Source organism: Paralichthys olivaceus, chromosome 2 (genome assembly GCF_024713975.1).
Source record: "Paralichthys olivaceus isolate ysfri-2021 chromosome 2, ASM2471397v2, whole genome shotgun sequence".
In the NCBI taxonomy this organism is placed as follows: domain Eukaryota; kingdom Metazoa; phylum Chordata; class Actinopteri; order Pleuronectiformes; family Paralichthyidae; genus Paralichthys; species Paralichthys olivaceus.
Window position 1 is genome coordinate 12252174 of NC_091094.1, and position 27971 is coordinate 12280144.

A 27971-nucleotide genomic window follows, 5' to 3' on the forward strand; every position below is an offset into this window, starting at 1 on the left:
ACTCCGACTGAAGAGTTGGTGGACAGCGCCTCCTAATGGACTCATCTTTTGTCTCTTGCCAATTACTGGACATCTATAATAATAATCATAATAATAATAATAAACGGTACATGTTATTTATATAGCATCTTCCATTAGAAATGGAGCACACAATATAATAGCGGACAATTAAAACAATGATTCAAATGTGAAAATGGCATATGAGGAAAAAAGTCAGAGGAAGCAAAATGATAAATATTTTGAACAGTAAAATCAACAGTTGGTGGTGGTAATTCTCGTTGTCACCTTATAATAAATAGAAAAAATGATTTTCATCTATTACTATTGTGTCAATGATAAGTTTTACAATTCAGTCTCAGCCTTTTCCCGAAGCAAATACAAGTTTTCACAATCATCAAACCAAAATAAATGAATAGACAGAAATAGGGCCACATCCAATGCACTCATCAATACCAGTGTGTTCTCTTTATCTAATCCAGATCTCATGCGTCTTTTAATTGTGGCTCACTCGTCTCTGCAGCAAGTTTCTTTCTTCTTCTACAGTCTGGTACATTCTGATCATTTGTTCTCGTCTGGGTTGTTAAATATAGCCTAGCATGCCTTGTCTATTGTTTTGACTACAAACAAATCTTAATGATATATTTCTTCTTTGTTACAGTGAAACCAGCCGTGTGTTGACACAGCAACGTCAGGGGTCATGATGACCTACAATTCAGGTTAGTGTTTTTTATAAAAACAGTTTAACTATGACAGATAAGAACACTGATCAGATAGAGAGCAACTCTAATTTTCAACAATGCACTAAAGTAAATGTCTGTGTGTTAAACTAGTATATTTAAAACAACAATCAAATGTATAAATATTATTCAAAGGAATAAAATTCATTTCTTAACAGCAACATTAATTTGTTACTTCGTTACACTTTTCATGCAGTGGTCAGTGGTGATCTTTGACATTTAGGTTTGTTTAGTTTCTAGATGATGTTCTCTTTCAGACTTGCTGAAGGAAAAAAATCTGAAACACGTTACTTCACTTTGTTTTTGTTTTATAAATTTCAATTTTGAAAAGCCTAAAGATAGTTTTTTTTCCCTCACAATCTGAGCCAGAAATGTTCTCTTTAGCAGCACTTACCAGACTTTCCACTTTAATTCCGGTCAATATCCTGGAGGTTCTTATAGAGGTTTATGTTCATGTATAATTCACAGCCTGATATAACTAACATGTTATTCATAAAACAATAAAAAATGTGTATTTTTACACACTGTTGACAGTATTTTCTAAGTTGTGATGTGAGATCAATATTATTACTGTAAAAATCTTTGGTTTTTATGTGAACAAAATGAAATAAGGAATGTAAATCTTTTATCCGATTTCCTAGAAATTATGTAAATTGGCACATATTTAATTAGAAGTTGCCTCATTTGCATATTTAAACATTTCAGGAAAGTCTGAACACAAAAAAATGTCAACGCAAGTCATCAACTGAGGATATTTAATTCAGTCGCCTGAAATTGGAGTTGCTCAAAATAATTACTTTCAGTAAAGGGTAAATGATGAGACGATGCAAAAACATCTACAATTATTTTAATGCCAAACTAAAACTGTCCCTTCTATTTACACTTTACAAGCTACTGTAAATATGCATCACAAATATAAAAGGTTTAGATTTATGTACATCATTCATATAAAGCCACATCTTATTCACCAGAATTCCATATATCTTAGTATTTACTTATAGTTGTGTCATTTCATAGATTAACATCTTGAAAAACTGTTAGACTATAATAAAATAGCACAGAGATTTGATTACAGGAAAAATGCATATTTGATATAGTTTGTCTGGTTTTTAATCTGTGGGATCTGTTCCAAAGTTAAAGGCATTTCAAAGCAGTAGGTAGTCAGTTGTTATTTTGGCATGATCACCTCAAGAAATCACTAAACATGACAAAAGGAACCCTTCATGTAGCTCACACCACAGCAGCCACAGCAAATATACATGGAAAAGCAAGGGACGGAGGTTGATACGTGCACTGAATATTTCTCCTGCCGTTGTTCAGAATTTGTCTGTTAAAAACACCTTGATCGGAAATCAGAAATCCTTAAACAAACACAACACAAACAATAGAAGAATACATAAATAATACGAGAGATGTAGTGATTTAAACAGAACTTTTCTGAAGCTTGAGAGCCACATAACAATATAAAACCATCTTTGGCTACAAGCACCAAGTATTTGTCGTAACATTTGTCTGAGTTCAAAAGCTCAAAATGTTGCATTGTTTCAAAACATACTTTTTTACATTAACATTCATTTGTGAAATTATATATCGATATATAGATATATAGATATCTGTATAGATACCCCCAGTTTGTCAGTCTGGAAGTGATCGTCCACATCCCTAAATCAACCTTGGATTGAGCGTGTCATCGCTGACGGAACATCACAACAGTAATGTTTAAAACATTTAAGAAGGGCTTCAAAATACTAATATAACACTATGGTAACTATAGCACAGATTGAGAGTCCAATCCACTTCACTTTAAAATGCCAATTGAATACGGACGGATAATCACTCACAGTGTAGTTCCCTATATGAACTGGAGGACGGACTGGAAATTACCACATGCAAAACTTGAACTTCAAGTCTAAATGTTCATCAAGTGTGAAAGCAAATCAAAATACTACAAACCAGAACAGCAAAGACGTCACAGCAGAACTACAACAGATTAATACATCTTCAAATTAAAAAAGAAATTCACTTGAACTCTACTCTTTTTATATATTCATGTTGCTTGGCCAGGCATTGTACAAAAAAGATTCTATTGCACCCAGCCGAGTGGAGTTTGGCTTTGCTTGCTTATCATTTTGAGATGTTGAGGTTGTGCTGGTGTCCACATACTTTCATCCATATGATGCATCTCAAAACCCGAGTAAGTAAAACTAAAACTATCTGCATGGCTGGACACAATATTTATTCACTTGGACCCTTTCAATTCTAGATCAGTTAAAATAAAAAATAAATTTAACATTTTGAGAAATGTGCTTAGTCGCCATCTTCCTGAGAATTAGATGAGAAGATCAATACCATATATATGTATTTTTGATAAACACAACAGAGCGGCAGCACATTAGCTTAGCTTATCACGAAGAGTGTAAATGGGGGAAACAGTTATACAGACTCTGATAAAGTTAAAGATATCCAACGGTCAGATGTTCTAAAGAGCATTAACTAGTTTTAAAAAAGTATTTTAAACAAAAACTGAAGTGTAAAATTGATTTGTGCTTATAGGGATTATCTACCGTACAATTTCTTGGCTGGTCACAGTGACTTCCAGGAGCCTGCTGCTTGTAATGCTTCAGGTTAATAAACAATATTTGGTGAACTTGAACAGTTCTAATGGGTTCATGTATTCATCTACTTGAATATTTGTTCCCTTTTGTCCAATCGTTATGGTAAAATAACTCTCCTGGCTGCTGCTGTTGTTACACACATACATTACAGTGGTATCAATATCCTTAACTAACTCTCAGGAAGACAAAGAAATGGGAACATTTACAGAAAAATTATTATTTATGGCTCATTGGTTTTAAATTCTTGCTCAGTGTAAGAATCGTAAAACTTCTACAAAGTATTGGAACGTGTAGTTACAGAATATGTAGCACGTATCAGGGGTTTTTATTGTGAATGTGGGCTACGGACTTAATGCGAAATATAAAGGTGAATATGATCAAGAATTAAAGAGGCTCATGAGATGTGAACTGTCGGGGTAAACTTGAACTGTACTTGGTTCATATTCAATGTCACAGTTTGGCATATGTGCTAAATATCTATCAAGGATTCTCAAATCAATCGAGTAATATTGTAACAAATATTCAAAGTATTGTCAGCCTGGAACACCTTCCATTAACTCTATACTGTGCTGTGATCTAAAACAAAATTACCTTCATCATATACAGTAGTTAAATATCTGAAATTAAAAACACTGACAGTAGCTAAATAAATATACATTTCTGTTTTTACTGCGTTGTTCTAAATATTGAAAGGCATCTGTGTTGGTTAAAAATAATGCTGATTCATTAATTAGAAATAAAAGTTTGAACTGTAAAATTATAATGATAATAATCAGAACTCTGGGAAATGAAGTGTCATCCACACTTTAGGGCTTTAAAGCACTTGTTGTGTTATCTTACAGTTCAGAGTGCTGCTGGTTCAGGGTGAGTCCCGTTTTGTGCGTCTTGCGAAAAAAACTTTGTGTAAAAATAACTTGCGAGCTTTTTGTCATCTCTTGTGTGTATCTCGACGCCTAAAACACGATCGTAGCAACTTTCTTCTATACAGTACCTGCTGCATCTGTTTATGTGTAAATAAAGAGGAAGCAACAGGAAAGGACCATTTCTCCATCGAGGGTGTGGACTTTGTCACACAAGCAAATGATGGTAAAAATCAAAGAGACCCTGTTTGTTCCTGATTATTCATATAAATTACATTATCACCATTGCACTGCGTTAAATTGAATTATTGAACATTGTTATGAGAGGATTTTGTTCGGAAAAGTGTCAAAGGGTTAATTCGACTTGGTCAATCCAAATGTGATTCCAACCCACATTCGATACTGTACGTTTGTTTACTGTTACAACCCCCCGGCTGTGTGCTGGCCAGCACTGTAGTGTGTTCCCACTGAGGTGATAGTGCTCCGTTTTTACATTGACCAGTACTTTTCCCCGTTTGCTGAGCCCACACACACTGACGCAGCCTCTAGTGGCCTCCTGCGGCATGGCTGCTCCCCATCGTCCAGTCGATGATTATAAAGCTCAGACTCATCACCATGAAGGAGACGCCCAGAGCAGCAAAGCAGGCAGCCTGAGAACGAGGGAAGAACACAGTAGTGGTGGAGAAGATTAATTATTAAGATGCAACACAAATCCTGAATCACAAAGTTAAATTAATGGTTCAAGACGACACAACAGAGCTTTCGATGCCTCACCAGTATCTTAGGAACAGAGCTCATGGGTTCGTCTTCTTTGGGGACGATGCGAATGTAGAAAACGGCGGGGAAGATGAAAATGAGGCAGGGAGCCGACGTGGCACCTGGAAACACGAAGAGGGAGGACTGGTCAAAGATCAAACATTAAAACATTATACACAGATTTATTGATTTATTGAATGCAGTGATAATAATTCCCTTTGTATTGATTTTCTCAACTGAACTGAGGATCCATGTGTATTTGAACAGATGTTACATTCTCGAGTGTCATGTGCTATAATTAACTTAAACTGTGTGATCAAGGGAAATGTCATGAATGGACTTCTAAGTATAAAAATGTTCTTAGTAAATGTAAGTTACCTGTAGAATTGAAAAATGATTCAACAACAGAGTAAAAGATCAAAAATCTATATACAAAATAATAATGGCTGCTTTTATTCATTAATTTGTTTATTCATTAATTCATTTTCTTCATGAATATTAATTAAGTATTTGTCCTTTACTAGAATTCATTTTTAGTCAGTTTTGTAATAAAGCCTTTTTGTTGTTAAAACAGCTTAAATCCCAGATTGTGAGTTTTAAACATACAGTACAAAGTTTGCTGCAAACAGCTCCCTATAGTGCATCACCTGTGTGAGCTGTATTTGTGTGCTACCATCATGTGTATAAAGGACGCCCCGTACATACTCCCATATGTGTACTTTAAATGCCTCGGCGTGTTTGTCAGGGCAGAAACCGTTGCTTTGAAGGTGTCCTTGGTGGAGCTTTTACTTAAATGTTTTCAACTTTTACCTCTGACCTGTGAAAGATGGCCTCTGATCTAAGGACCCAGCACGACAATAATATTGACTCAGGCCGTCAATTTGTCCTCGAGCAAACATGCACGAGTCACGTTTTTTAGTTTTGCTTTTAATGAGTGTTTTTTGTGCCAGGAACTAGAAAGGCTGAAAGACACTGCCACGTCAAACAGAAGACTTCAGTCTGTAAACAGAGACCGAATGAGTAACCAATGATCACGCATGTGTAGAATCGATCCTATGAAACATGAAATGCTGTTTTTTGATTTAATTGTGATATCAGACATTTCCCACAACAAGCTTTTCAAAAGTAAAAATATTAGTTGAGACATTAACTAAAGGAGCTAATGATAAAGGCCCAGGCTGCGGGGAGTGGGTCGTCACTTATTTTTAATATAATTTCACATTTGTGACTCTGGTTTTATACGAACCAATGATGCCGAAGATGCCCAGAATGTTTGGGGCAAATATCACCAGCATGTTGATGAAGGTGAGCAGAACGATAGCGATGGCTGTGTGACGCCACCAGTTGAAAGCCTTGGTGGGGAACAGCATCTGCTGGATGGCTCTCCGCACCTGAGGACAGATGAATAGTTTTAATGATCACATGCTGCCACAGAAAAACATCTGCCAAGCACTACAGGGAACAACATCCACGACACACTCACAGGGAACAACACAATCGGGACGGTCAGTGTGACGGCAGTGAGGACGGCAACACGCACGCACAGGATCAAATTGTCGTAAGGATCGATGCGGCTGTAGGTGTGCAGCAGCTCTGGCTCCACGTTGCCTGCAGGAATATACAAAGAGAAGAAATGTTTATTCACTACCTTCAGGGCCATATCGTTATAACAAAGAGTCGCCACAAGAGGGAGCTTTTGATCCGTGTGTACTGAAGGAAAAAGTAGAAAAGTAAATTGTTTGTAAAGCTCATTCAATGATTTTTCTTTAAAACAGAAAATACTAACATGAATATTGAGTATCTATATACTAATACTGCTAAAATAGGAACATTAAATGTAAAATGAAAATGAATGTAAGGATCATTTTCTCGTATGAAAATATTGATAAAATACTTTATCTTTTTGCTGATATTATACTCAATGCAAAAATGTTGCAGTAAAATTTAAGTCTTATTATTTAAAATCACAAATTACAGCCGAACCAGACAGCAGCGCCCCCTTGTGACATATCACTGCCATTCTTTTCTTCCAGGCCCAATTTCTCTAGATTTTCTAACATGGTTACGAGTGTGAAACATGTCTCTGGATATATAAATTAAAAAATTGCTACATACATGATTTCTAGATGATGATGTCAATTTAAACACTGCAAGACGAGGAAATCAGCAAAACAAAGGAATTGAAATATCTGACACCTAGAACTAGCTTTTAATTGTGTGTTATCTTTTCCAAAAAGCCTCTCTTGTGTATCATTCGACAATAAAAAACACTGATCAAACAAGTGATTTGATTTGGACATTTCCTTCGTATTCATCTACAAACTCCTACAGAGGTGCCGAGGACAGCTGTTCTCACCGTAAAAGGTCAGGTAGCCGAAGAGAGCTGCTAGAAAGTACATGCTGTACATGACAAAGATGGAGATGTTGGACACCTTCTGCATCCTCTTCTTTGTTGGGCTGAAATCAGAGGAGGTGAGAGTCACATGAAGGCCACATTCTGCACTGACCTGTCATCAAATATTGCTGGTTACAGAGGGATGACTCACTTGTGAAGCTCGGTGTAAATGGGCAGGACCTCAGGGTGGCAAACAAAAGCGAAAGCCAAGATGGGAATGGTGTATGCTGTCTGTGGATAGACACGTAAACAGATGACAGTTTAGGATTAGTAGCTCCACCAAGCCCCAAAAATAAGTGAGCAAACTCAGATTTGGGACAGCAGCAGAACTCGATGTTCAAAGACGATTCATATATGCAAACTGCATCCTCAGACCTCAGCCGCCTACCTGAGAGTTGATGGTGAACATGCGTGGGGAGCAGTGGGAGTCGTCATCGTCTGCGTGAACAACACCATTGGTGTACTCGTGGCCGTGGCTTGAGAAGCTCACGTTGAGGTGGGCAGCAGTGCTGTTGGCTGAGAACTCCTCGAACGGGCAGGGGATCTGAAACTTCTTATAGATAACCTGCGGAGAGATGGATAATAATGGAGGAAAGCTGAGAAAAGATGTGATGAGGATGAGGGGAAGTGTCAGAGTCAGTAAATGAGAGCTCTTAACCATTGGCGTTAAGCTGGAAGGGGAAAAAAGGCCATTTCACATCAGATTAGCGAGTCCCAGCCTCCGAGGTTTTACACTCGACCTTTGATGTCTCTAAGCAGCTCTTATATTCGCCTTATCAAACATGACCACATGCCACAGGAAATAGAGACGAGGGTGGGAAAGAGACGAGGGTGGGAAAGTGGGTAACGTATGTGCCAAGGTGACATGCCAGAGCACATGAGGCTCCTTATGAGGAGTCACTGTGATGAATCTCCACTATGTGAGCGGCACCGACTTACCGCAGTGAGAAAGAACACCATACAGCTGAGGGAAAATCCACTGGTGTAGCCGAGGTAACCTGGAAATACAGACGAAAAGGTCGTCACTGACACGTCTCCTTAAAACAAACGAATCCTTTTTGATTGCATGTGTTGTTTGGAGCTGTTGAAATCTTTATTCCTTACATAAGAAGTTCCACAAAGTTTACGGTAAGAGGATTTCCTACTGTTCTATAAACACGGCTTCTGCAATAACACCCACAAAATTGGCCCTGTGGATGACCTCACAGCACAATGAGATCAGAGAGAGCCTGTTTATTTTAATTTGAAGCGAACAGCTCAGACTGGAATACAAGGCGAGATCATCTCAGGGCAGAAGATGTATAATTAGGCCCCTGCTGGTTCCTGCTGCCTGTGGTGGGATAAAAACACACTGATTGCCGGACTTCCAGGCACCTGCTCCATCTAAATGTCGTTATGTAGGTTGGCTCAAGGTTATTAAGATCTTCTTAATAATAAAATCTTGAGGATAGAAACACTGTCTTGAAAAGAAACTAGAAAATCCATGGGTCAGATAGGCGTACTGTAGCGAAATGATTTAGAAATGCAGTGGACGAGAGCCAAAAGAGAATGATTTAACTAAAGGTCTAAAAGTTAGTCAGAGTTACACAATAAAACGAGAAACAGAAAAAGACCGCAAATGTTCCAGAGGGACCATGAAGTGAAATGACATTATGACTAATAGTCTCTTAATGTTTTGGAGACAGGAAGTCTGTCCCTGGAGCAAAAGACTTAAACATTCAGAGGCCAAAACTAACCAGAAAAAAAAGAGAAAAATAAAACTCTGAATTATTACTATTACTATTATTATCATTACAGTGAGGTGGCCCTGTAAGTCGACATTGGCATTCAGACTGAAATCAGCCCAATGAAAAACCTACTGTATTGGCCATGGTGTTTTGTTGCTGTTGGGCTACTGTCAAATTAAAAGCGCCAAAAATATCTTAACTCTGTTTAATTAAGTCATATCTTTACTAGTAACCTTGTCTTTTAACCATGAGTGTTCTTTTTATTGTTCTTGTTATTTTTTTCTTGGCAGAAATGGGTTTCCATAGCTCTCTGGGCCTGGACTGCAGCTTGAGAACATGAAATAAATATAAAATATAAATGTGTAATTCCTCACTGACATCAGTTACAACAGATTTATAGTCTTTTGTGTTGGATGGAAACATCTCAGTAAATAAATACTGAGGCAGATGGTAAGAGACAGACGTTGTGTTACTCACCGAGTTGCTTCATTAAAGCCAGGGGCAGGATGATACTGGCAGAGACCATGATGACCAGGTAGTTTCCATTCATGTACCACAAACTGTTTGGAGAAAAATTACTTTCATGAGCTCAGTATTTCAAACAGCTGCTCACACAGAGAGAGGAACAGACTGGAGAGTGAGATGGCGAGAAATTGGTTCACACGTTTAGTTTTGGCAAGTTTTATTTTATAAAATATAAAACTATAAAAAGCACTGACTGTCACCAGGTTGTAAAAACATCTGGTTGATGTGTTGTATTTTGCAACCTGCTGGAAACATGCTGGGCCTGAAGACTGTGGAGGAACGTGTCTGCATGTGTTGCTCTCCACAGCAGTACACTGGAATAAACCATTACATAACTCAAGAGGATTTGTGTGACAGACTGCAGCTCAGAAGAGGAAGACAAGGTGGAGCCGACGCATCTCAAAGCACCGCAGAAGTCAACAAATATTACCAGAGTCAACTTTGCACCTTTGCCGTCTCTGACCTGAACTTCCTGCCCCCCCTCCCCCGTAATCCAATGAGTGACTTGCTGCTGTATGACCACCTGATACATGTGGATGCCCCATTAAACTGAGAGAGGCTCAATGTCACTGTGTTCTGTGTTGATCTGACATCGTGACCTCCTGCTACTGATATCACAGGAAGAAGATGAGATATGTCACTAGTTTGTACGCAGTTACAACTTTGTTTCATATATAAATATATAAACAGAGCATGATTGAGCGGTTTGTTTATCGTCATGTGATTAGTTCCATCCTTTAAATGGATAATTGCCTTACTAGGGCAGAAAAGACACATTGTCCCTGGTATGTCTCCCTCAACTTTATGATGCTTGTGTCTCTCTCATGTTGAATTATGCTTCAGGGGTGTGGTGGATTTAAAGATTGTAAAATAGCAGTACAGAGCTGAACACTGTTTTTCGGCATTCACACGTTTGCTCCTACTTTGGCTGTTCAGGGTTTTTGAGTTGGATTCCAGGTTTTTCACACAGTTCTCGGTGAGCTACAGAGCTTCAAGCTGTTTTTGAGGAAGCTGACTTACAATATATGTGTTGAAATAATTGATCATGCAGCTTGAACACAATTAGAAGAAAGTTACTCACTACAAGAAAAATGGTTAAAAATGATATAATATGATAATGAATAATCTTTATAACAGGAAATGTCTATTTGAAATCAAGAGCACTGATGATGACAGAATGGAATGGTCGCTTTCTAATTCTTTTAATTTAAATTCTTATAATTTAAATTCTTATAAGTTGTCTTTAAATCTTTAGCCCTACAGCCCCTTCTTTAAGCCTGTGAGTCATCAACCTCTTATCAAGGCCCCACTGGGATCAGCCACAGGCCTGACAGGCTGTAACATACAGGGATCTGTGAGATCAGTCCCTCTATCTGTTTCTCTGTGTTTGTGTGTGTGTGTGTGTGTGTGTGTGTGTGTGTGTGTGTGTGTGTGTGTGTCTGTGTGTGTGTGTGTGTGTGTGTGTGTGTGTGAGTGTGTGTGTGTGTGTGTGTGTGTGTGTGTGTGTGTGTGTGTGTGTGGAGAAGTCCCTTGAAAGCATGGGGAAGTCACGCAAGTATTTGGACCCCCCCATCATTAGGTCATTTCTGATGATAGGCTTTCAGATGTGGTTACTAAGAATCGAGAGCTGTATAGGGAATGTCATATGACGAGCCAAGTCAAGTTTCACTTTCCAGAGGACAAGCCCAGGTCACGCTGCAAGTGACCTGGGCTTGCAAGTCCTGCATATGAAAGATGAGTATTTTTAACTCAACTTTAATTTTAACTTATTAATGACTTATTTCTTTTTAAATTTCACTTTAAACTGTAAAATGTCCCAGTCAGCACAGTTCTTATTAACAATTCTTTAACTAATGGGGAGCTTGGACCATCTAATCCTGCTGTCTAAAAAATAAACAAACAAAAGCAGATGAAAACACATAACATAACATTTAGGGAACTTGATGTGTTCAGCCGATATATCAGTCGTATATTTCGTAAATATCATTATTGGTGTTTTGGTATCGGCATCAAATATCACTTCTATTTTTGTGACTTCCATCTGACTCAAGCCCAAGTCTGAAGTTCAACTGTGAATGACTCTCTCCCACCGAACCTCTCCCCATGCGACCACTGCAAACTACAACAATCGTCATGCATACTCTCCATGGGAAACCAATGTGTCCTTGTAATGCACATGTATATCTTCCTGTGTTGCTGTAAACGTTTTTTATCACCCCTCGGACAATTTTAAGTGAAAGGTGCTTGTCTGTCCATCTGCCACACATCACTGCTGACTATTAAAAGAGCCACGGGTCACAAATAAAGCCCCTGCCAGACCACCCGCCACCCGCCCCTCATTCCACCGTGTTCTCCTGACGCCACACATCTGAGCAGCAGGAGGTGCATCAAGTGGAAATGAACAGCCTGTCGCAGTCGTTGGCCCTGAGCTGACCCGTCCTTATGCTCGGAATTTGGCATTCATGTTACAACACCTGCTGCTGTCATTTGTGTGTGTGTGTGTGTGTGTGTGTGTGATAGAGACAGAGGGGAGAGTGACAATACTTCATACGTGAATCTCGATTGTAGCTTATCTTCTGACCCTGACATAGATACACACAAACACAGATCTAAGAATGAGTTTATCCCACTGATCAGTGATAGAGGGTAAGGACATGTCCTTCAGAGGCAGGTCAGTGCAAAGCCTTGATTTAATATATTGCGTAGCGGTTGTTTTTTATGACAGAGTATTAAAGCCACTGACAGAGGAGAATAACAATAATAAGGTGCAATATTCAACTCACTTTTATTGTTATTATTATTCTGGGTCGTGCACAATATGTCCTTGTGTGCTGTTATTTTGTTGTACAATGAACTGTTCTGCAGCTGCTGTTAGCGCTGTGGCCCAAAAGAAATGTCCCCAAGGAGACAACAAAGTATATTTGATTTGAGGAATATCAGAAGTAGATTGTGCTGCATCTTGTTAAGTTAAACCATGGTATAATTTTCACCAATCACAAAATGCTTCATATTTTGGCTCACCAGCAGCACATATCAGGAGCTTGAATAGATTGTGCAAGAAACTGAGTTTAATCTGAAGGAAGAACCAAACAGACAAGGGAGAAGTTGCCTCTATTGTGGAGGAGTCGACTACAAGGTTGTTAGTTACATCATCTGTTATTCAAAGAGGTTTCTTAGTTTCTCAAGAATCAATAAGATTGAAAGTCAAGATATTGGATCCAGAGGGACTCTTAAGAGCACAGGTTCTTTTTTTTTCTTCTTTATTATCTTATATCTTATCTAGCCAAGTGGGTCATGCTACATTTGTTTGTTTGTTTTTTAGTTTGCAGGAGTACACAAAAATTATAAAACACATTTCCATGAACTTTTGGTCCAGATCAGGGGGTTGATGGATTTTTTAAACATTTTCGGTGATTAATTAATGGATCATGATGAAAAAAATCCGGCATGTTCAGGGTGCTGATGTAATTTGTTGCAGATCCTAATAAAATTCAAATGTCATTTCATTTCTTGTTGGAGGTATGTGCTCTTCTGTGTCATTTTAGTTCTTATAATATCATGATGACTTTCTGGATGTTTAGCTACAATATCTAAAACACAAGGTTGAGATGTGTTTCTGACATTTCTGAAGATATATTTGTTTGATATTATTTATCTTCTACGTCAAGGATATTTTGGAGTTGATGCAATTCATGTGCAACACAAGGTTTGTTTTTAGATTTGAACAGGCAGCTGGAATCCACTTCAGTCCTCCATGGCCATATGCAGAGTGTCTGTGGCAGGGCTCTGACGTAAACAGCGCTCGACTACACACAAGGTTTATGTTGAGTGTATGCATAACTGAATGATATCCAACCCCCCCCCCCCCCGTTACTCAGCCAATTACAAGCCACCATTCTCATCACACCCCCACCCTGACTGAATCAATGAATGGTTCAAACTGATATTCTCACTGCCCACACACTCTGCCAGTCGCCTTGACCCTGCACACAGTGTCTGAGCTCTGGGGCAACAGCAGGCAGGAGTCATGCGCCTTTCACAAGCAGCGCAGGGGTGTTAATGCTGAAAAGCACGTCGGTGAAAACACTCACTCAGAGCTGGGTTCAGCCTTCAGGAATGCTTGGATGACCAGCGGTAACTCAGATTTGACGATGTACAGGTAGCTGGACATAGCTGTAACAGGACAGGACAGAGGAAAAGTGAACATGCGTGGCCAAGCATGGTCAAGTGCGCTGTCAGACATCAGCAAACAGACATCAGCAAAGCCATGTCACAAGAACACTTATCACACTGTGTTTGTGTAAGTGACCGAGCAGCAGCCGCGGTGTGACTGCGGACATCGAGGTCATGTCCCCTGTAAAAAAGGTTTTCTGGGAATTTCAGTACTCTTCAGAGGTTAGGTTACTTAGTACAATCAAAAAAAATTAAAGGTATTTTAATCAAGAGATTCCATTTGAACTACTTAACAAATTTATATACATTTTTTAATAAAAATAATTTACAGTATTGCCCCAACAGCATTTTAATACTTTTAAAGAGCCTGAAACATTTACGTTGAGTGAAACTCAAACTGATAATTAATTCAAAATTGCGACTTGGAATTTTTCCAAGAAAGAATACAAAGCATTTTCTAGATCTAGCTTCTCAAACATAAGGATTTTCTGCTTTCTCTGTTTTACATGGCGGTAAATTCTGTGGGATTTGGACAGATGGTTGGACAAAACACTCAATTTATCTTAAACATCTTAAATATTGTATCAGAGGACACACAGTTATGTTTGGCTCCTAGATAGTCCTGGTTTCAGGCAGAGAAAAATGAAAAAATGTTGAGTCAGTGCTACACACCCATCATCCTGCTGGAATACAGTGGTGATCTCTTATTCGTGGGAACGCAGCAGTTTGAGCAGTTTAACAACAGGTCTCCTTGTCTTTGCTCTTAAAATAAACCTATAGCCCACAATTAAAGAGACGTACCGCCTGGAACAAAGCCACAGTAATACTGGTGGTTTCAGGATGTGTGATGGGTGGGTCAGTGGGGAATAAACCCTGATCCATTTAATGATGTGTAATTCATGTTTTCTGCTGCAGGGATTTCAGCAAACAAGTGACATATTGTGTGTGCGAACACATTAAACTCCTCACCTCCAATATTCTGAAGGGTAATTGCAATACCGGCAGCCATTTTTCCAGGAGTGCCAAAGGCTCTGTAGCCCAGCTGTTCATAAGCTCGAATTCCTGTAAACACATTACAAACAATATTTATGACTCAGTTATGTTTGCTGAGATGTCTCTTTGGGCAACACAATAAACAATAACATTATTTGAACAGTATGTGTGCTTGGTGGGTAAAGAACCGTGTCATTTTCACTCCTAATATGTCTAGATACTATAAACATTTGCTCCATTACAGGTTATAGAATCATCTAATTTAATTTCATTTGTGAACTTATCATAAAATAATGTGTCGTTAAAATTTTAATTAAAGTTAAATTGATATTTTTGTCTGAAAGGTCCTTAATCAGCATCAAACATCTTTTTGATTCGATCACTTTGATTTAATCCAATATCCCTCAGTAGCAGAAATATTGAAGGTTTAAGTTGACTGTCACTATAATCGTGCAACATGTAGTTGCACCATTTCCCTACAGAAGGCTTAGACATTATGCATGGCTTACCCACAATGCCCGAGGATTTGAGCAGCAGATGAATGGAGTAAGATGACAACGCTGCTACTGCAGTCAGAAGAAACCTGTGACACCAAACAACGGGGAAAGTCAGACACTGTTACACTGATGTTACATGTAAACCTTTGTATTTCTCCCAAATCTGCATTGTTTGGATTACGGCCCTAACATTCTTTCATTTCTGTGCAATTGTCCACGTCCTGAAGCTGATGCTGCTCAACGCTGATTGTATTACTGTAACACAATACCAATAGTTGAAACGATTATACACATGAAACACAAGGAGACTTTTGTTATAAAAGAATATAACTGTACTCCATTGATAAAGGCCAATAGTCCTACACATGATGAAAATGCTATTTCCCATAACCCCTTTCATCTAACGAGTGCAGTGTCCCTCCTACAGAGGCACAAAGCCTTGAGCGAGCACTTTCTCATGAGCATTCCTCACGAGTCACAGGGTGATCCCAAATCAGTCACCTTTCTCAGGCCTTTTCCCAGCATTTCCCTGCGCTCATGTGTTCCTTGTATAGACACAACTAGTTTCCCTCTCGCACATCTCTGTAGGCCCTGAGACGTCAACGAAAAGTACGAGAGCCATTATAAAAACCCCATGAGCGCCCTCAACTCGCAAACAAGAGTTTATCTGTGTCTGTTAGAAGAATCTCCTGGAGTTTGATGCCATGTCTAAAAGAAGAGGATATCCTTCTCTGGATCCCTACACCCTGGTGCAATATTCAGCAAGACGTCTGGCTCTTCATGGCGACTCTATTTCTGTGTTGCACTGGAAATATCCAGAAGAGCACTGAGAACATCAGTTTGTTTTGTGACTGGTGGTTAAAAAAACAAAGATGTGAATATGTGAAAGAAAGTGTCAGAATACCTATGCAGTGTACTTTTTCACTTTTTAATTATTTGATCTTAGATATGAAGCCCACAAGAAACAAATAAGCCCATGTGCCTAGAAACCGCTTTAGTTTTTTGTTCCATCCATATCCATCCAAATCTAGGGAATAAGCATTTTCTAGTGATCTAGGGATTTAGCTTGTTCCCTTTACTTGCCTTTAAGTCAATAGAAATACAATAAAATAATGAAAATAGGTTATGTGGCTTGAATATAAAATAAGAAGTTAAAATGTTTTATATCTTAAAGTGGCTGAAACAGTTGGGTAAATTGAAATAAAATGACCTTTGCCACAGTTGAACACATCCAGGGGGGGGTCATTGGACCCTTGAGGTGCCCCTGTCCTGTCAATAGTCGTAAATAAAAATAACGGTTGGATATTATATGTAAACTACTCCCTTAAAAACAATACTAACAATTAATGACAAATATATACATATATATATATATGTATATTAAGCTTTTTTGGAGAACACAATATGCTTAAATGAGGAACAGTATTCAAAATATATTCAATGGTGTGTGGCTTTGAAGTTGAACGTGATGTTATCCATGCAGGGGCCCTACTGTGGTTTGCATTGTATCTCTGTGGTCAACTTTGATATGCTGTTTGTTGGATGTCATGTTGGACAGTTGGACATGGTGTCATCAAGGTGTTGATGATCTTTAACCCTCAGGTTAGTTTGAAAACATGTTAGGATGCAGCAGAAATGTCTTTAACCCTCAGGTTGGTTTGAAAACATGTTAGGATGTCTTCTGCCACAATGATTCAGTTACTTCAAATCAGAAGTCACCACCTATGACCTCATTCCCAAAGGAAAGAGATGGGCCTCAGACTTGTTCATCAGAGGAGCTACTCTTCCAAAGCTCTCGCGTCGATCTGACTTCCCCTTTTTCTCCCCAGTCGAGGGAAACACTGAGGCCAGTCTCTATTCCTGTCTTACCACTCGCTTTGCAGCTAAACAAACACAGACTATAAGAAAGAGACCAGGGTGGTGGTCTGACAGCAGCAGTCTTGCATGGAGCAGAAGGAAGTTAAATGAGCGAACCAGATGCCACACACAGGGTCTGGAGGTTTGATTATTTTGAGCTGTGGCCTTTCTGGTGTCTCCATGTGGCAACGAGGGCGGGGAGGAGAGCTTTAGATAAAGGGCACGAGGGGAGACGACCATATCATGGAACATAACATGATAGCAGATGTCATGACAGACAATAAATCACTTCTATAAGTAACTTGCACCACCATTACACACCAGTGAAGCTCACTCCTAGTGTAAATCCCTATAATGTCCATTAGATATACTCATGACGTGTGTTTTTTAACTAGTGCAGAGCTCATTCATAACCTGCCTGTTATAGAATGGGCTGTTTGTTTGGCCCGTGATGATGCTGGTTGCAGCTTTTTTCTTTTCCGCTGAAGGATTCAGTCCACAGAAAAAAACGAACCTGCATCACCGCTGCTGCACAAAGAGCTGTTCACTCGTTTATTAAAAGTTCAGAGAAACTCAACTCAGTACTAAGAAGAACGCCGAACTGGAGAATCAGTTGTCAAATGCAGTTTTTTGTGAACACGCCCATCGAAACATGTTCTGCACTTCCTTGGTCCTTTAACAAAAGCACACAGTAAGTGTGAAGCTGATAAGATGAATGGTTCTCGAGATAGACCGAGACTTCTGGAATTATAAGATAAGTTAACTACTTAACGGACACTACAATCAATTGTAGCTATGCCAGTGTTTGATGAGTAAGTAGATTCAAGCTCAAGTTTTGGCCTCTGTCTTTCTTTCTTTCTTTCTTTCTTTCTTATTTACTCACAAGAAGAGCAGTATGCCAGTGTTGGCCATGGCGTAGGCCAATCCCAGGATTCCACTGCCCATGATAGCATTACCCAGGTTGAAGACAGACATGCCAAAAGAGGTCTTTCCTTCAAACTGAATGAAAAAATAAAAGCATACAATAAATATATGATATATAAAAACCACAATGCTCTTTCTGTTGTTTCATATCAGCAAAGTCCGGCAAAGTCTTACGTCTGTGAAGCGTTGAGGTTTCTTTCCATCAGCACTGGGCAGAAATTCTTCATTTTCCAGTCCTAGGTCAGGATCATCAAATCTACGGTGGGAAAATGTTTGTCTATTAAGTGATGGACTTTCTATTTACTGCCAAAAAATGCACATGTATCTGCTGCAGACAGGGGTTAAAATGACATGCTTGTTTTTGTGCATTGTGCAAACAAATGCAGTGGGGGGAAAAAAACCTTCATAGAAATCTCAGCAAACATACCTGACTGCTTGAGTTCCATTTCTGTATATGGATCCACCCATTGAAGTGAGCACATGCATTTAGAAAAAGCGGAGATTTTGCAGGAGGTAAGTCACACGTCATTCACTACATTCGTTATCCCAGTCACATTAATGTAAAACAGGTACAAAAGGCTTTTGTGGCTTTAGCTCAGTGTGATTTTCAAGTGTAACTAATACAGACAGACAGTATAAAAAGTGATGGACACATGCTGTGTTTAATGCGATTAGCAGTAGAGAAGCAACAAAGAGCAGCCAATCGTGTGTGGAGCAACAGAAGTACACTCACTGATCCTCCTCGAGAAATGTCTTCATTGGCACACTCATGTCGTCTCCGGGGTCGTGACTTTTCCCGTTGGATATGATGTTTGCTTCTGACTGAGCAGGCTCCATGATTAGAGTCGTTTCTTTTTGGCTTGTTTGTGTCCGACAAAGGTCTGAATATCTAGGATGGAAGCAGAAAAGACTTATCACACACAGATATCAGATCTGCAGGTTTATTTATTTAAAGAAGATACTTTTCATTTAAAATATGAACAATCTGAATGTTTAAAAGGCCCTGGAATTATATCTTTATAGTCAACTTCATATTATGGGAGATGGTGTTTTCTCATGTTTGAGACAATTGTGTTATTATTCAATGAGCAATATAAGGATCATAAACAGCATTAGTTTTACATTAGTTTGGCAAAGATGTAATAATTTTTGTTCACTGTGGCCATTTAATTCCATCACAGTGTCATACAGAAGTTATTGTTAGGTCGAGCAGGAATATTTCTTGAGCTAATATTCATGCATGTCAGGTTCCTGAAATCCTGCCTTCAATGTCATGATCATGTCATGATGTCATGAATCCTTATCTCTAACATTTCTCTGCTAGAGGGGATCACTCCTGCTGTTTACTCTGTGAGTTCCGACACCATGCCCACGCTCTCATCAATTCACTCACTGAAACCCCTGCCGACAGACAGCAGTTGTAAATGATCACACGTTGAGATAAAATGCCGGAAAATGTGACAAAACTTCTTTGTGTTTTCCAGAACTTTGTTACTGAGCAAGGCAAACATACGTCCAGACCACACGGTCAAAGGCCAAGGTCTATTTGAGTTCGTTTTTTGTTTTTTTCCTTTTTGTTTGCTCTAGTCTTTTGTGTCAAGTCATAAGCCTGCAGATTCTCAGTGTTACTGCCCTGTTTTTATGACAATTTGATCAAACAAAACCCAATCCCTCACAACAATGCCCCTGTGAAATTACAGACAAAGCAGTTTGCAAAACAGTCATTCATGTAATACTTTAATTACTAATTTTCCCTGTATTTTTACTTCAGAAGATTGGGGTTTGTGTGGCTGCGATTTTAAGACAATGACATATTTGTCAACCAGGAAACTATACATCCACAACCCCAATGAATCCTCTTGACTATTTCACTCCAGAGAGACAATAACATGTTGTTTGCTGCTTCTGCTGGGACCAGTGCACAGCAGCTCGGTGTGTCCTCTCTGCCAGAAGATCACTGTTACTGCCATTCACACTGTGCACATGAGTGCTCATTGATACTGAACCACTGCAGCTACAAAGGAAACTTGAGAGGCATAAAACAGAGTCACAGTGGATGCAACATACAACACAAAAATCAGATAGTGAAAAGAAAATGCTGATTAATCCCAGCCAAAATTATCCTATTTAAACCTGTTTAACGTATCACATAAAATAAGGTTACTGCAAATGTATATACATAGATTGATTACCAGAGAGGTGACTGAAACTTTCCTTTATAAACTACAATTAGGAAGAATAACACAACTTTTAAGAATGTACATATTGTGCAACTAGACCCCAGGAAGACACTGAAGAACCAGACAACAGTGGATCAAGACTTATTCCAGCCAACAGGAACAACATGAGGGCAGTGTATTTACAGTGAATACAGGAACCAGCTCATTATTTCCACCTATATGATCCCTTGTTTGTTTCCAAACTGAACTGTAGCTATGTGTCATGTTAGACTTCATTTATATCACACGTAGTGTATGTTGGCAAACAGAAGTTAAACTGTGTCCTGGTTGACGTTTGAAATCTAGTTTCATTGGTGACATTTGTGAAGGAAAGTAGGTGAAATTCAATTTGTATCCATGTATTGTTTAAATAGAGTTTATGTTATCTGCAATTATCTATTACTCTGTTAGTATCAAGGTTAATCTGAGACAAAAGCAGAACCAACTAACTTGACAGTCAAAACCTTTTCCTTCTATAAAACCATATTCATGTAGGGTCTATATTTCTTTTCCAAATATAGTTTTATATTTCAGTCAGAATCTAATATGTGAAAAGCTTCTCAGTCTCTCATGGCCATCTCTATCCATACAATGAGTCTCATGACTCTGCATAAGGACAAATGCAACCACTGAAAACGTCTGAGGGGCTGTAAAGAAAAACTTAATTATAGGTCACTATACAGCACAACATTCCAGTTTGCAGTCCATCAGCAGCGTAAACCCATGTGACAGAAGTGAAACATCTGACATGTACAGATAGAACATATACAGATCAGGTGGCTAAACAGACTCAGCAGTGGGGTTATTCCTGAAGCGTAATTTAATCTGGTGACGGGTGAAGGGGAGGCACAAACAGTTTAACTAAATGTGCGTCCATAAACATGTCTGTCAAGATGATGCAAGACAGCTTGTTAGAGACTTGACAGAGCTGGTTTTTGAAGTGACACATTGCTGAGATTTCCAGATATTAAGGTATTGAAACACATATTTCACATTTAATCATATGCATATTTTTCATAGATGTCTAGATTACCTTTAGGGTTGTATCTTATTTGTGTCAATTTGGGGTGTGTGTGTGTGTGTGTGTGGGGGGGGGGGGGGGGGGGGGGGGGTTATAAATACTACTAAAGATTAAACTGATATTTCAGATAAAGTTCAGATAAAGTTCACCAACTGCGTAACTAATAATACCAGGTTAAAATTAGCAGTATAAATGGATACTGTGTGCATGACTCTTAAAAACCATGTATGCACACATTGTGGTTCAAAGTAAGGGACACTGACTCATTGATTATGGGGGTGAAAGGAGATGCAAAAGTTATAGATGAAACTAACACTTGACATTGCTGCTTGTTATCTTCCTCTCAGCCCACCTCTCTGTACCCTGGAGGACTTCCATCTCTCTTCAACTAATTAAGATCAGTAAATAAAATAATAATTTCCTCTGTATTTTGCGGGAAAAAGCTGCCAAGTTGTGAAAATGTTCTTTTCCAGAACATCTGCAAACTTCCCAAACATATGGGAGAATAGCTCACCCACTGGTGATAAGGGACATGCAGCTTCTACATCATGAAATGTTCTCAGAAACCAGTTGGAACTATATTTACTGTTACAGAATACTGCTTCCTGTGTATCTGGCAAAATGCCCTATGAGCATATCCTCTTCTCCCAACAGGGGGGTCATCTTACACTCGTGCACTCTCTTGCAGCCCACAGTGAGTTCTGTTATGCAACCCATCGGCCATGAAGGGGCATGAGAGTGAAAAGTGCAATTCTAAGTTACTGGACTTACATGACATTCAAAGTGTTTGAACAGGTGGGCGAGTGAATGATGATAAGCTGTTCGCTCTTTTTCCATTACTGAGAGAGAAGGTAACAGCTGTTTATAAAAGATTTTATCCTCAGGAGAAAGGAAGCCGCACTCTCAACAAGTATTTCCTCTCTCTTGTTGTGCGAGTTGGAAATAAAACAGGAGAGAAGGGGACAAGTGAGGGGTAGTGGGCGAGCACATGCAGATGAGGAGATGCCCATGTGGTGGTGTATCAGGCACGAGGTTCAGCTAAGAGCGCCTGGCAGCACCAGCTCATCCTCAGCCACGTGCCTGCTGGGGACAGAGGAACACTATGGTGGTAAAACACAAAACTATTACACAAACAAATGTTGTGTTACGTAACTCACATTAACACAACCCACATATACATGAGTCATTTTTATCAGTAAGTATGTTTCTGTGCCTCTGATTTACAACTTGTACATCATCTCATTCGTGTGGATCCTTTCCACGTTGTTTTGTGTCGAGCGAGGAAGGAATGCAGGAACACGAAGCACTCACCAGTAGATGGCAGTATGCAACATTTTGGATGGCAACCAACCACTAGGTAGCTGGGTTTGTTTTATAACCTGTTTTCTTATGATGAAAATGTTTTTTTCATTTACTGTAAAGAGTCCTAACTTAATTAACATGAAAAGTAAACAGCTACTCGGGTTTTACGAGTAACATATTTTACAATTTACACGCGACCTGCATTTGTGGACGTCGTGTGAATAAGTAACAATATGAGTTGTAAATTTGAGGCATTGATAAAAAATAATTTATACGTTTGTATATTGTGTTTAACAATGTATGTTACTTGAAATTTGTGAAAAGCCATATAGTACAAAAGCTCATGTCCTCTGATGTCAGCCACCACTTTAATCACATCTCATTACTCGGTGGCAAAGCAGGCTTTTATTTTGGTAAATTTCTCATGAATTACATCACTTTAAATGGTCAGTAAAAAGTCGGTAAAAAGTCAGATGTGACAATCAAACAGCTGAATACAAAGACTGTATATGTAATAATTTGCCCTCTCACCCCAAGTTAACCAATTTTCTTGAATAGGTATAACATTCCTCAAAAATGCTTTAGGACCATGTTTAGTCATATTCTCTATGACCAACTACCCACAACTTAAACATATATTGTAATTGTAGTAGGTTTAACAAAAACAAAAATTGGAACAATGGAAAACAATGGATTTGACACGTGATAGTCAAGCTTCCTCATCTCCCTGTTTCCAAGCAGTGTGATGCATGACAACACACACACACACCAACACACAAGAGGGAAAACTAGATTTATCTTTTCCTTGTACAATAAGTTTCTGACTGAAAGTTTATTTTTCCAGAAATCTCTGTGTGAGATGCTCAAAACTAATTGTATAAAAATACTTTGATAAAAAACTCAGCACTCAAGGTTGTGTGGCAGCACCATACAGTGATAAAATATAAAATAATATGAATAAAAATATTAAATCCACCAAATCAAGATGTGCTTGGTTTTTCATATGCAAATGGTGGCAAGTTTAAATGCAATAAAAAGTAAAACATGGTTCTGCTTTCAATAGATATTCAGAGACCTGTGGTCACTGACTTAATATTATAGGACACAACCACAACCAGTTGATATATAATATGTAGAAAGTAAAAAGAATGTTTATTAAAGCCTTATTTCAGCCAAATAAGTTCTTCATAGAATGAATGTGGATTTATATGCAGGCTGTCTTGGCACACAGACAGAATGGTTTAAAGGGATGATAAAAGGAAGCAGCAGTTCTACAGCGACATAAGGAGCCAAGATATAGTTTAACAGGCTGTTTTACAAGCAGTCAATACAATCTGTGTTCACACAAGGAGAGAATATGAAGCTCAGCTGTTGTTAAAGTGATGATTTGTGAGGCAACATCAAACTGTCAAACAAGCCTGTCCTGCTATATTAATCCAGTTAACTGGCACCATGAAGGCAGGAGTGGTGTCAACCAGACCCCTGAAATATACCTTTCACAGAAAATTGACAGATGCATTTCTTTTCTTTGACCAGATTGATTACGATCACATAAAATGTCAAATATTTCAAACATATTGTAGAAAGTAATGGGTATGACTGCAACCCTTAGGTTTTTGTTTACAGCATCCAGTTGGTACAGATTCGTAGTATAACAAATCAAATGGTGAAAGTGACCACTCATTATAGCAACGCTACAGTGGTACATACTTTAGCTAATTGTTTGGGGGTTCTTATAAACAATGTGCGATTCCTGTGCAGCACCAAAACTAGCTTGGTGATGATGACAGTGGAGAATTAAGCAGCTGAAAAACACAGATAGAAACCACAGGTGGTGGTAGAGACCAAAAACAGGAGCTAGAAATTTGGCAGGTTTCACCTCTAAATGAATGGTGATACTGCTCTGGGTCTACCAGATATGTAAATAAAAAACTGCCACCCAACAAGTTTGCTGTATCAACTCAAAAGGTCACGATATATTGTGATGACAAATCTGAAGTGGACAAAGATTGTTAGAAAATGATGGAGGAGAAAATCATTATAAAGCTTTGTGTAGCTGAGGGCAGTTAGCGATTCAGGTGATTATTCTCTGTAGGTTCATCACCACCAATCACATCATCACACCGTCCTCACATAATTTAATATTGTTGATATACAAATGTAGATTATAGCTGCTTTATTTATCTATAAGTAACTATCTACCTGTTGCTGCCTTATACATGTTCCAGGATTTTCTCAGGTCAAAACTTGAGGCTTGATTGTTCAAAACTAAAGTTGAGACAAGTCTTAGAGCCAGACCAATATATCAGCTTATATAACAGTTAAGTGCTGAAATTCAATATATACGGGGGTTTGTAGCTTGCCAAGCGTACAGGGATTAGATTCTTGCAAGTGTTCACATACAGTAACATATGGCTCTCTGTAGATTTCTAAGAAAACATTAAGAGAACATGTTTTGCATCTCCAGGGGGATGAAATAATGAGAGCATAAAAGATATAAGTTTGAACTCTCTCGAAAGATGAACAAAGCATAACTTGTTCGCTGGAAAACTCAATGTTTGAGATCAAAAATGCTGGAGGGAGAACATTTTAGTTTTGAAATGGTGGATTACATCAGCTCACTCATAACAAGTACATCATGTACTTAAATAAATGGCTCCATTTGAATACCCAATGTCAACAAAGGACAATGACTTTCTAGTGATATAGATATAAATAGACAACAGCACATGACCAGGTTTGGTTCAACCACACAAATTAAAAGCCTCTTGACACAGCTAATAAAAAACAAGGCACAAACACACATCATAACCACTTGCACAGTGCAGGGGTCCAATTTTTACTGATGAAGAGCAGTGGTGGTGCTCAAAATGTCAACGGGTTTTAGGTGCCGCAAATTTGCAAAGATAATAATAACCCCTGGAGAGCGTGATACTTGAAACTTGGGCTGAGTTGAACACCGATATTCACGCGTCTGCTCGGTGTGACGGAGGAGCACAGCTGGCTGCCTCCCACATTGATAACACACTGGCCCTCCACACAACGTGCACCTGTCCAGCTCCTGCTCGCACTCTCAGCCAGGCTCACCGCCACACATGCTCACCGAGGTCACTGACCACAGTCGGGCTTATCTGCTCACTCTCCACTGCGATGAACCCAGCATGAAAACCCATGTAGGGTGTTGGTGTTTAGATAGGGGGCAAAGTCAAAAACATACCCCCCTCCCTCGCCCACACTGCCTTGAATACACAGACAGAGGTTAGGACAGTTACAAGTTTCCAATCTTTTCCAATCTTTTCCGATATTTCACATCAGGCAGTTATGTGCTTTCAACAGTGCAGCCACAGTTGAAGACAAAAGATCACTTCTACTCAAGCAACTGTGACCGATGTGCCTCGTTTCACTTCACCTGACCGGTCGAGGCCAGAATTGCGAAACCACCTCTTTCAAAATGGAAGCTTACAACCTGCAACCTGCTCGGAAACGTTTTTCACATCTTTCACATTAACGAGACACATAAAGATGATTCCAAGAAACTTGTGTGTTATCATGCTTAGAATTATAATTAACAATTTTGACAACCTGCTATAACGTAGCCTGTAAGGGGCTAGTTACCTATAAGCTCTGTAACCTAACAATAATGTAGCCTTATCCTAATTGAAATATTAATATTATTAGGGCTGCAACTAGTGAATATTTCTGCTAATCTAAAAAAATGATCTTCTTTTCAGTTGGTCTATCAAGTAACATAATCCTTATCACAGTTTCCTATAGACCCAGTGGAAGATTTCAACTTGTTTCATTTTCTTCTCAGCCAATAAAACAAAGATGTTCAGTTTACTGTAAGACAAAGGAAGCAGCAAATCCTTAGAATTAAGAGACTGGAACCAGCAAATCAAGACATCTTTGTTTGACAAACAAATCACCTGAACTTTCACTGCTCAAGGAAATCCACAAAACCTTCAGGTCACAAAAAACAATCCTTGTTCAGTCGAAGCTTTGATTTCAAAAAATACATTTGTTGGGCACATAATAATAACACAATGAAACAAGCTCATTTCGCCCAGATCATGCGCAGCAGTAACTTCCCACACTCACACGGCGCTCTTCCTCCACATGGGTAGGCCTATTTCTAGCCTGCAATCGCACTGGCAAAGCGTTTTAAAAGGCTACTGGTTGTTATAGCTACTGCTGTTGATCTGGTGTCAGAGCAAAACATCTAAAGATGATTTACATTTGGTTGAGTATTATTCAGAGGAGAAAACTATTAGTTTTGGTCGGGCATGGATACTGGTGGCCGGAGGAGAAGAAGGAGACTGTCTCTTAACTCGGTGTCATGTGGCTCCACAGGAGGTGGAGACTGAGAAAAGTACAGAAAGGTCTCACACTTCAGGGGCTTTAAAAACGCACATGCTGTCAAGAAATGTGTGGAAGAATATCGATTTTTTTATTGATTAATCACGTGTAACTGCTCGTAAAACCTCCCTCACACATCAACCAAATTTTGGGCACAATCACGCACAAACTTTCATCAAACCAAAATAACATATAAAGCTGTAAACATCTGGATGGCTGGCACCGTGTTACTCATCCAGATGTTCCTTCCATCTGCTGCATATGTCTTTTAACTTCCAGCATCATCATCCAACGAGAGAAAGGACTCGAAGTGCAGCAGGGATCGGACAATAGATGAACGACTATCTGTCAATAACTCCCCGAAGCACATGGTCGTGACATCTGGACTTGGCGCTCATTGCCCGATGACCAAACATGAGATTTTTGGCTTTAATGATCAAAGTCGAATGTCACACTATACACAACCATGTGTTCATAAAGGCCACACATGCATAATGCGCTGCGTGTTTCCGTATTTTTCTCTGGGCTACTATTTCCAGAGGTTGGGGGAAAAGGTTTTAAAATATCACTCCAGAGGCACCCAGCTTTAAAAACGGTCACATACAAAGACCACGTCAAACACAACATGATCATATATGTAAACAAAGCGTAAATAAAATTCTATAGGTTTGTTCAGTCTTACCAAAGGCTCTCTCTCTCGCTCTCTTTCTCGAAGCTTTCAGGTTAATTCCTCCGCTGAGTGTTGGAATAATTTGATGATCGATGGCTTTCTCCCTCCTTGTTATATATTCTGTCTCTCTTCTCGGTGTGGTCACTATATCTACATTTATGAGTGCTTTACGCACGTCGGGACCTTCGCTCTCCAAGCCAGCAGCTGCAAAATGCGCTCGGAGAAACGCTCGGCATTGTAAAACCTCCTGGAGCTCATCTGTGGGGGTCGCACCATTGGTCCGCCTCTTCCTTTGCACCCACCCCCAAACCTCGTTGTAGGTCTGCTCCTTTAGGAGGTGAGGA

The 27971-nt window shown here is 39.2% G+C and overlaps 1 protein-coding gene across 2 annotated transcripts; it reads right to left on the reverse strand.

The window, feature by feature from the left end:
- Positions 1 to 1478: 1478 nt before the first annotated feature.
- slc38a3b (solute carrier family 38 member 3b) lies at positions 1479 to 27942 on the reverse strand. Of its 2 annotated transcripts, XM_020101631.2 has the most exons (17): positions 27640 to 27942; positions 18793 to 18948; positions 18487 to 18507; positions 18234 to 18315; positions 18019 to 18134; positions 15291 to 15364; positions 14758 to 14850; positions 13707 to 13788; positions 9568 to 9650; positions 8303 to 8361; positions 7752 to 7928; positions 7515 to 7594; positions 7325 to 7425; positions 6452 to 6576; positions 6215 to 6359; positions 4987 to 5090; positions 1479 to 4862 (listed from the first exon to the last, which is right to left on the reverse strand). In XM_020101631.2, exons 2-17 carry the CDS (start codon positions 18894 to 18896, stop codon positions 4758 to 4760), a joined length of 1551 nt encoding a protein of 516 aa, XP_019957190.2. In that variant the 5' UTR covers positions 18897 to 18948; positions 27640 to 27942; the 3' UTR covers positions 1479 to 4757. The 2 variants fall into 2 exon arrangements, with proteins under 2 accessions (XP_019957190.2, XP_019957191.2); XM_020101632.2 differs by lacking the exon at positions 18487 to 18507.
- Positions 27943 to 27971: the final 29 nt, after the last annotated feature.

Coding starts and splice junctions, on each gene's coding strand:
- slc38a3b (XM_020101631.2), bottom strand. CDS start 18,896: ATGGAGCCTGCTCAGTCAGAAGCAAACATCATATCCAACGGGAAAAGT. Junction 7,595..7,751: donor TGTTCACCATCAACTCTCAG/GTAGGCGGCTGA, acceptor GTCTATCCACAG/ACAGCATACACCATTCCCAT. Junction 4,863..4,986: donor GCTCTGTTCCTAAGATACTG/GTGAGGCATCGA, acceptor CCTCGTTCTCAG/GCTGCCTGCTTTGCTGCTCT.